The 10310-nt window shown below is 41.9% G+C and overlaps 1 protein-coding gene across 1 annotated transcript in view; it reads left to right on the forward strand.

Moving 5' to 3' along the window:
- The window catches only part of LOC115273444 (putative adhesion G protein-coupled receptor E4P), a 39966-nt gene that overhangs the window by 23384 nt on the left and 6272 nt on the right, over positions 1-10310 (forward strand). Inside the window, exons 5-10 of the mRNA XM_029916487.1 lie at positions 499-648; positions 3338-3378; positions 3992-4127; positions 4650-4757; positions 7888-8072; positions 8675-8842. Coding sequence (XP_029772347.1) covers positions 499-648; positions 3338-3378; positions 3992-4127; positions 4650-4757; positions 7888-8072; positions 8675-8842 — 788 coding nt within the window. The remainder of the gene's footprint in view (positions 1-498; positions 649-3337; positions 3379-3991; positions 4128-4649; positions 4758-7887; positions 8073-8674; positions 8843-10310) is intronic.

A 10310-nucleotide genomic window follows, 5' to 3' on the forward strand; every position in this document is an offset into this window, starting at 1 on the left:
TTCCTCTTGCTCCTTGCTGTGTGTTTTAAGTTGATTTAGCAAACTGATCCACGTATTGAAAGAATCATTCATCCTTCCTTCACTGCTTTGGCACAGCACCATCATCAAAACTTCTTATGTTTTAGGGTCTGTTGCTGGACTTTTAGTCCATTTCACTAGCCTCCTTATCAATTCAGGCACTAGCACTCATTTTATTGAGGTGGTAAAGTGTATTTCAGCACCTAGTAAGGCAAGTCCTCACTGCAGAGTTTTCTTGTCTATTCTTGCATGATTGTATCCACTGTCTTACTCCTTAAAGTCTGGCTAGACGTTTTTCACTGGGATTGTATTGGATTTTTAAATTAACTTGAGATGAACTACCACCTCCATGATATTGGGTCATCTTCTCCAAGAACAGATGTTGTTTATAAGTGATGCTAGGTCCTCAAGACTCCTTGTGCAAGGCAGAGCGGTATAGTCTGATGAGAACGAAAAGTGATGTTTCCTCTTGATTCGCAGATATTGATGAGTGCAAGACTGGGCTGGCAAAGTGCAGCGAGATAGCCTACTGCAGAAATGAAATTGGAAGTTACTACTGCAGCTGTATCCCAAATTCTTCATTCAACATTTTTGCTGGCGTCTTTAAGTTTAATTATAAAGAGTGTTATGGTAAGTATTTTCAAAAACTCTTTCCACCATGAAAAAGGAGGGGAGAGGGAAGACTTTGAGAGCTCCATCCATTTCAGGCCAGGGTAAGGGAGCACAGATGAGTCCTGGCCCTTGTCTTGGATTCCCCTGTTGCCCTTGGTAATCTTTTCTCAGAAGGCACCACCCAAGCCCCTGGCACCAATCACTGTCCCTGCATAGTGGCCTTAGAAGACTAAGTCTCCTGTCTGGGTCTCTTTCCTGGGCTTCCAAAATGACATCTCTGATTTTCTGCTAGACTTCCCTACTTGTTTCTCCTCTGCTTACTTTTTTAAAAAAAATTTTAATGTTTATTATTTTTGAGAGAGAGAGAGAGAGAGCGAGAGCGAGCGCGAGCAGATAAGGAAGGGGCAGAGAGAGGAAGACACAGAATCTGAAGCAGGCTCTAGGCTCTGAGCTGTCAGCACAGAGCCCAACATGGGACTCAAGCTCATGAGCCGTGAGATCATGATCTGAGTCGAAGTCAGATGCTCAAACAACTGAGCCTCCCAGGCACCTCTCTCCTCTGCTTACTTTAAATTCAATTTCTGTATTTGTCCATTACTAAATCCTACGAGTTCACATTGATACCTCCGACTCTTTTCCATCAGGACTTGATCTAGCCTTCCCTCTGTCCTTTTTTGCAACTGCTTCTCTGACACGAGAACCTGGCTCTCACTCACCAGAACATGTTTGGTTACCTGTTTGCTCATTTTTATTTTGAGTTCAGTACATTGGACTTCTGGCTCTACCACCTAACCAGCTGACTTTTAGGGAATCCCTAACTTCTAGATGCCTCACCCATAAATGGGAATAACAATAGCACCTATTGTATGAGTTATGTGTTGCTGCATAATAAATTACCCCAATGGCCGTGGCTTAAAAGAACACCTATTTTCCCAGAGTCTCTGTAGGCCAGGAATCTGGACATAAGTCCCTTGGGTCCTCTGCTCCAGCGTCTCTCACAGCTAGAGTCAAAGTGTCGGGCAGGGATGCAGTCTCATCTGAAGGCTCATCTGGGGGCTGATTTTCTTCCAAGCTCACTCACATGGTTGTTGGCAGGATTCAGTTTTTTAAAGGCTACTGGGTTGAAGGCCTCAGTCCCTTTCTGCTGGTTGATGAGAGACTGCCCTCAGTTCTCAGATCTGTCAGCCTCTCTGGCTGGCTTTGCTATAGCAAGCACATGAGAATAGCTGGAAAGAGGGTGCAAATTAGAGAAACATTGGAGTGTTTTATAACCTAGTATCAGCAGTGACATCCTATCAATTTTGCTGAGTTCTATTCATTAGCAGTGAGTCACTGGGTCTGTTCAGGGGGAGGAGGGATCTAAGTGGAAGAGATCACTGAGAGTCACTTCAGAAACCTGCTTACCTCATGTACTGGGTAGAATAGAATCTCCCCAAGTTCATGTCCATCTGGAACCTAGAGACATGATTTTATTTGGAAAGGAAGTCTCTGCGTATCTAATAAAATAAAAATGGGGTCGTACCAGATGAGGGTGGGCCCTTAATCCAATATGACTGGTGTCCTTATAAGGAGAGGGAAATTTGGGGCCCCTGGGTGGCTCAGTTGGTTAAGCACCTGACTCTTCATTTTGGCTCAGGTCATGATTTTGTGATTCATGAGATCATGCCCCTCACTGGACTCCATGCTAACAGCACAGAGACTGCTTAGGATTCTCTCTTTCCCCTCTCTCTGCCTTTCCCCGACTCACGCATTTTCTCTCTCTCAAAAATAGATAAAAGAAAAGAAGAGGGAAATTGGATGTAGAGACACATACACTCAGAGGGATATGCAGAGACAGGCACAGAGGCTGGGGTTCTGTTTCCACCAGCCACAGAACAGAGAAGATTGCTTGCAACAACCAGAAGCTAGAAGAAGCAAAGAAAGATCTTCCTCGGAACTTTCAGAAAGTGTGGCCCTGCCTATAACCTTGATTTTGGACTGTTAGCCCCAGAACCATGAAAAAATAAATTTCTATTGTTTCAAGCCACCCAGTTTGTAGTACTTTATTGCAGCAGCCTTAGGAAATGCTACCCATTTTGATTATTAAGGTGTATAAAATATGCAGTGCTAGGCACATAGGAAGGCTCAATAAATATGAAGCCCCATAACCCTGTTCTGGAAACTTCTGTGTTTCTTTACATGAGATAGTGTGTATTAAGGCACTTTATCCATGTTGTGTAAATAGCTGCAAGTGCTATTGTTGCTTCTATAATAAGAACCCAGTTAACACCCGTTCCTTTGGGAAGTCTCTGCACCCTGAATGTGCCAGGGTTTCTCTGTGTTCTCCCAAGTCATCTCATCCTATTTATTAAGAACACGCTGGACTCTTGCAATGATTGAATCATTTCTGTTATTATCCACCTAGTGACTTCTCCACCAGACTTCAAACTCCTTTGTCTCCTTATCAACGTATACCCATAAGGTTTAATACTGTTCTTGGCTTTTAGTAGGTGTGCAATAAATACTACTAACTGAATTATTGAACTGGAAGCCCCACCCAAATTCTCTTTTAAATTCCACTGTAGAAGATTTTTGTGACTTCTTGGTGGGGAGTTGGACAAGGTTGGGAAACATCAGAGAAAGACCCAACTTGAGAGTGATTGGAAGAGAGATGTGAGCCAGGAGTGTTCTTTCCCACATCTCACTTAATGGCTACTTTTCTTTCCAGAGGCCACTGGTGAGGAGATCCCATCCTCAGAGAACATTCTGGTGAGTGAGGTGAAGCCCATGTTTGGGAGAGATCTGGCCAATCTTCCCTTCTCATTCTCTCATTCAAATAACTACTGTGTCTACCTCTGCCTTTTAGGACACACCAGCTGTCACATAGGAATAATTTTGTCCTCTCTCCCAGGGTACCTCAAGAAATGCCAGGGGACATTTCTGATGGTCACACTAGGGTGCTACTGGCATTGAGTGGGTAGAGACCAGGGATGCTGTTAAGCTACACTATCTGGTCTCAAATGTTAATAGACATTATGAAAGCATGGGAAAGGCTTTCAGTGCCTCAGCTGTTTTTCAAAGACCAGCACCAGACATCTGGAGCTTCATTCCACCCCTATCGCCACTTCCCATCCTTTGTCTTCCTACGTAAAGCATTCCTCATGAGTTTTAGACACCTCACTCTTTAGGCCCTCGTGTTCCCATAAATACAGTGTAGTGAATGACTCTCCCTTCACAGGGCTATTTGTGATAAATGAGAAGACACACTCCAGCTTGAAACCACAAAGCTTTGCCTTCTAGGCTCACCCAACCATGCTCAAGTAAATTCCTGCTTCTTAAGTTCTAGTAAGAGTCCACCTAATTAGCTTTATCTCTTTGAAAGGAAATTCTGATGGACAATGGAAGCAAAAGTCACACTGCAAAAGTGGCAACCCAAGTACTTCAAGCAGTGGAACTGGAGATGTGGACTACGACTTTAGCTTCTCCAGGAAAGCATGAGAATTCTACCCTTGGTATCGGTAAGAAACACTTTCCTTATGACCAAAAAAGGTTATGAGTATGTCTCTTGTCAGACTTCGTGTTTATATGTTTGTGATGGAGAATTCATTCAAGGGATTCTTCCCAAATGCAAACCTGTTCCAAGGTGACCTTTCTGAGGAAACTTTTAAGTATTTAGCTTCTCTTGCTTAAAAACCAGAGGTGTCCCCATTACCAGGTACTCCAGTATAAGACTATTTAAAAATCTTTGATCTTCAAATATTGTATGTAAAGGCTGAGCTTGCTCACCCTAGTTCAAGCTTCAGGAAGCATAGCCATCTCCTCTCTTTCCCTGGGTTGCGGTGGCCAGTGTGTGCTGCTGAGGTCATTTTGACTGTCTAGTCCTCCACCAGTCAGAGATGTGGAGGGGAGTGGCATCTGGTCTACCTTGTATGCAGAAAAGGAAATCACCAGCAGGGGGCCTTTCAAAGAAGAGAGTTCTTCAAGAAATTTGATATGTGTGAAAAGTGAGTAAAGCAGGACTAACTTTCTTAAATTTCCAGTTTATGAAACCAAGAGGTGCAATGACACCAGTGAGAAGACTCTTCTGGAGGCTGGGAATAACACTATGGACATCGACTGTAGTGATGCTTTCAAAGGAGTCCAAGGAGGTACTGTGTTTAAGATGGATTCTCCTGCCCTCCAAATTCTAGGCACTGTTGTCTCATTTCCAGGTGGCTGGACCAGGAGGTGGGGACTTACAAAGTTTTTGAGGCAGACAGGGATTCTACATGGTGATCACAAAGCAGGCAATTTGAGGGACACACTTGGTGTGTGTACTTCATGACACACTGAGGTTCATACAGGGGTCCCTTGACATACTTCCTTAAAAGGGCCAGGCTGGGGCGCCTGGGTGGCTCAGTCGGTTGAGGCTCCGACTTTGGCTCAGGTCAAATCCCATGTTCCTGGGTTCAAGCCCCGCATCAGGCTCTGTGCTGACAGCTGGCTCGGAGCCTGGAGCCTGCTTCAGATTCTGTGTCTCCTTCTCTCTGTGCGTCTCCCCCTCTCATGCTCTGTATCAAAAAAAAAAAAAAGGGACAGGCTGACGTATGCTCTTTTTCCATATGACGGTCTGAAAAGACAGCACTCAAAAGTGGCAGATGATTGTTGCCTTGAACGCTCTTTCCTTTGAAAAGTATTTTATAATCACCCTATTTAAAATAGTCCCCGAGTCTTCATCTGTTCTACAAGTTGGCAAACTTTTTATGTGAAGCAACCTGATAGTAAATATTTTTTTCTCAAGTGTTTATTTTAATTTCAGTTAGGTCACATATAGTGTAATATTAATTTTAGGTATAGAATTCATCTTACATCTTAGGTGATTCATCACTTACTTACATGCCCAGTGCTTATCACGAGTGCCCTCCTTAATCCCCATCACCGATTTAACCCATCCCTCGGCCCACGTCCATCCATCAGCCCTCCGTTTGTCTTTTTATAGTTGAGTCTGTTTGGTAGTTTGCCCCTTTTTTTCTTTTTTCCCCTGTATTCATCTATTTTGTTCCTTAAACTCCACATCTGAGTGAAGTTATATGCTATTTTTCTTACTCTGCCTAACTTATTTCTCTTAGCATAATACCCACTAGCTCCGTTCACATCTTTGCAAATGTCAAGATTTTATTTCTTCTTATGGGTGAATAATATTCCATTGTATATGTATTTACCACATCTTCTTTATCCATTCATCAGTTGGTGGGCATTTGGGCTCGCTCCATGATTTGGCCATTATGTACCCCTTCAAATCAGAATTTTTGTATTCTGTGGGTAAATACTTAGTAGTGAGGTTGTTGGATTATAAGGTAGTTGTATTTTTAACTTTTGGAGGAACTCCATACTGCTTTCCAGACCAGCTGCACAAGTCAGCATTCCCACCAGCAGTGCAAAAGGGTTCCTCTTTCTCTGCATCCTCGCCAACATCTATTGTTGTCTGAGTTATCAATTTTAGCCATTCTGCCAGGTGTGGGGTGGTATCTCATTGTGGTTTTGATTTGTATTTCACTGATGGTCAGTGTTGTGGAGAATCTTTTCATGTATTTGTTGGCCATCTGGATGTCTTCCTTGGAAAAATGTCTATTCATGTTTTCTGCCCATTTTTAACTGGATTATTTATTTTCTGGGTGTTGAGTTTGATAATCTCTTTATAGATTTTGGATACTAACCCTTTATCAGATATGTCAGATATCTTCACCCGTTCCATAGATTGCCTTTTAGTCTTGTTGATTGTTTCCTTCACTGTTCAGAGCTTTTTATTTTGATGAAATCCCAATAGTTTATTTTTGCTTTTGTTTCCCTGGCCTTGCTTGGGCAAGGTGATCTTTGTTATAACTACTCAACCCTGCCCTTGTAGTGGGAGAGCAGCCATAGATGATATGTAAATAAAGGGACATGATTGTGTTCCAATAAAACTTTATATATAACAACCGGTAGTAGGCTGGATTTGACTCTCAGGTCATAGTTTGCCATCCCTGCTTTATTCCATCATCTTATTTAAATTTCTGTGCAGAATCCACACTCTATAATCTTAATCAGTTCATCTCTCCCACTAGTATTAGCTCTCTGATGGCAGGAACTCAATCTGTCTTCTTCACTGTTGTATCATAATGCCTAAAACACTATCTAGCACAGACTAGATGTTCAATAAATATTTGATGAATGAATGAATAAATAATGAATGAAGGCATGAAAAATATCGCAAAGAAAAAGATGTGGTTCTCTGAGAGTGAAATACCAGCTTCGTTTTCATCAGAAAACCCCCAGCTGGCCCCAGTGAATAATCTTCACTCCTTATTGTGAGCTATCTGATGGAGAAGGGAGAGGGAAAAGATCTAAAAATGAGTTGATTTTTAAAAAGAATAATATAGGTGGTAAGTGAATTTGACTAAAACTGGGAGGGTGGCCAATGAATAATCGCAGTTTAAGAAGAATACATCATGCGGGTCACCTGGTGTCTCAGTCAGTTAGCATCCAGCTTTTGATTTCAGCTCAAGTAAAGATACCGTGGTTTTGGGATCGAACCCTGCATCAGGCTCTGTGCTGGCAGCATGGAGCCTGCTTGGGATTCTCTATCTCCTTCTCTCTCTGTCCCTCCCCGACTCGTGCTCACATGTGCTCTCTCTCAACATAAATAAATAAACTTAAAAATAAAAGAAATACTATATCATGCTGCAGAGCATCATAGGTACATTTACCTTCTGTGAATTAACTTATTCTTGCATGAAAAAGGGAGGGAACGATGAGGGGAGGGAGAGAAAGAAAGAGGGAAGAATGAGAGAATGAATGAAATAGAGTGCATCATCCTGCATATCTTCCCATACTTTTCTAAATTGGGTATCCCAGAGTGAGCTTGAGAGGGACAACGGGAAAGTGTGGTTTCTTCATCCTATTTAAGTGCTACCTTCCTTTCTGAGGACAAGCATTTTGCCTCATGGCTCTAATTTTGATATCTAAGGACTCATATATATATTTTTTACAATATATCACTGGGTAGTTTGCATGTATATCTCATAATGTGTGGTGCTTTATAATATGTATTATGTGCATATATGTATTAATCTGTACTACATATAAAAAGTGCTACATCTGAAACCACACATAATGTATTGATGAGGCAACATAAGAGATTTCCAAGGGCGATTTTGACTATACATAACATTTGTCTTATGACTCTCACACAAGATACTAGTGTACCAATTTCCCATAATAGGAATGCTTTCTAAAGTGATTTCCCTTATGTTTTCTCAGATAGAAGTACAGTTACACTTATCACTTATAAATCTCTTGGGAATATTCTGAATGGATCCTTTTTTAATGATGGAAGAGGAACACAGGAAGTAACACTGAACTCTCATATCACAAGTGGCACCATTGGTTTGAAGGAAAAAGTATCTCTCTCTGAGCCTGTGTTCCTGACCTTCCAAAATTTACAGGTAAGCAAAATCTGGGCTGGTTCACTGTGTATTATCTCAAAGACATGTGTTATTGAGTTCTGGGAAGAAACCAAATCCAACTCTGCTTATTCAGAGTTAAGAGAATCAACAAGAAATGTTAAGGCATCCAGAGATTGCCACCAAGGGAAGTTATGATCATATTTATGCCTAAAAAGGCAATGAAGGGATGAGCATTGTTGAGCCCAGTTAAAGCTGGAGGCATGTAGGAAGGTTGCCCTGCCAGAGATGGAGGCATCCTGGAGCAGAAGAAGCATCTAGAAGAAACACCTGACCTCCTCTTCCCCTCCTTTCATCTAAGGACTACTCACCGGTTCCTCTCACTGGTTGTCCTAATGATAAGGAATCTGGGTAAAGCAGTTGATAAGGGTCAGTCCCTGGGGCCCTGAAATGAACAAAGAAGGGCAGAAAAAATGAAGAATAAACCCACAGTAAGTGTGACCATATGAAAGTCTTCCCCACAAGTGTTCTCCATGATGGGATTTTCCCATTCTGGTTTCCAATGCAACGCATCCATGACTAACCTATAAAATTGAGATAATAAAACCAGAAAGAGCTCCACTCTCATGCTATTCTGTTTCCAGCCTGGTGGTGCCAGAGCAGAATATTTCTGTGTCTACTGGGACGGATCAGAAGAGGGGGGCGCCTGGTCGACAGAGGGCTGCTCTCACGTGGGCAGCAATGACTCACACACCCAATGCAAGTGCTTCCACCTTTCCAGCTTTGCTGTTCTCATGGCTCTTGTTCCCAAGGTACCAAGATCCATGGGCCCCTCCTGGAGTCTGGCTGTGTCCTACAAAGGGTGAGGTCATCCTCTCTATGTCTTAGAAGAAGACTCTAAGATAAGGAATCAAGTGGCAGTGGCTCCCTTGAGAGGTAATTCCAGGAAGCACCAGTAAAGGGACTAGGGAAGTGAATTGAGGGGGAAAAACCAGAATCTAATTCAGACAGCATTATGAAGCCACCATTGTGGGCATCTGGAACTTAATTCCCTCTAGAGTACTCTGGGAGTCAATGTAGGAGATGCATCTAAGTCATCCTAACTGAATAGCAGGAGAGCATACTACCACCTCTCAGGCATTGGTTGAAAGCTTCACCCAGGGGTGTTAATTCTGGCATGTCGATGGGCATGGGCAGAGTAAGCTCAAGCTATCAAATAAAGCCCTCAAACATTGGACAGTTGGGTTGTCAGCCCTTACAGGAGTAGACTCTAAGATGATCTGGAATCAAACATCCATTATTCTGCAAGCAGTACTTACAGCCAATCAGATGGGAAGGAAGTTCACTGACTGTCACTAATGAAAAAGCATAGCTTCTTCAACTTCCTGGGTCCCAACTACAGCTAACAAGCCACGTTCAAAGAAATTTGCCTAATTTCTTCCTCTATTTCTTTGTAGCTCTCATTTATGGAACACTTTATGACAACCATTATATTGCACATGTAAATGCATGACCTCATTTTATTCATTCAACAAGTTTGTGCAGGACTGTCTACTATATGCCAGATGCTCTTCTAGGCATTGAGGATACAGCAGAGAACAAAACAGATAAATTCCAACCTTCACAGAGATGACTCTGGGGAGCTATGTTGCCCCATAGGATCACCAGCCACATGTGGCTATCGGGCACTTGAAATGTAGCTAATGTCATTGAAGAACCAAATTTTTAATTAAAAAAATTTATTTTAGAGGGAGTGTGAGCAGAGGAGAGGGGCAGAGGGAGAGAGAGGGAATCTTAAGCAGGCTCTGTGCTGAGCATGGATCAGGGCCCAATCCCATGACCCTGGGATTATGACCTGAGCCAAAATCAAGAGAGAAATGCTCAACTTGACTGAGCCACCCTCCCTAAATGTTAAATTTTATTTAATTTTAATTTATTTAAATTAAGCAGTGTGAAATGCATATTAAACACTCCTTCATTGTTAGAACTTCATTTCACTTCTGTCATCAAAAATAATAGCAACTGAATTCAGCATGAAATATACACTGGCTCTTGAAGACTTAATATGGAAAAAGTACCAAAGATCTCACTAATAATTTATTTACATTGATTGTAATTTAAATTTATTGCACTTTTGTTATATTGGTCATATCATACACAATACACTGGACTGATAATATTTTGAACATATGCTATTAAGTTAATTTGACCTGATTCTTTTCACATTAAAATTTTTTAGTGTTTATTCATTTTTTGAGAGGGGGATAGTGGCAGAGAGAG

This window comes from Suricata suricatta, chromosome 12 (assembly GCF_006229205.1).
Source record: "Suricata suricatta isolate VVHF042 chromosome 12, meerkat_22Aug2017_6uvM2_HiC, whole genome shotgun sequence".
NCBI lineage: Eukaryota > Metazoa > Chordata > Mammalia > Carnivora > Herpestidae > Suricata > Suricata suricatta.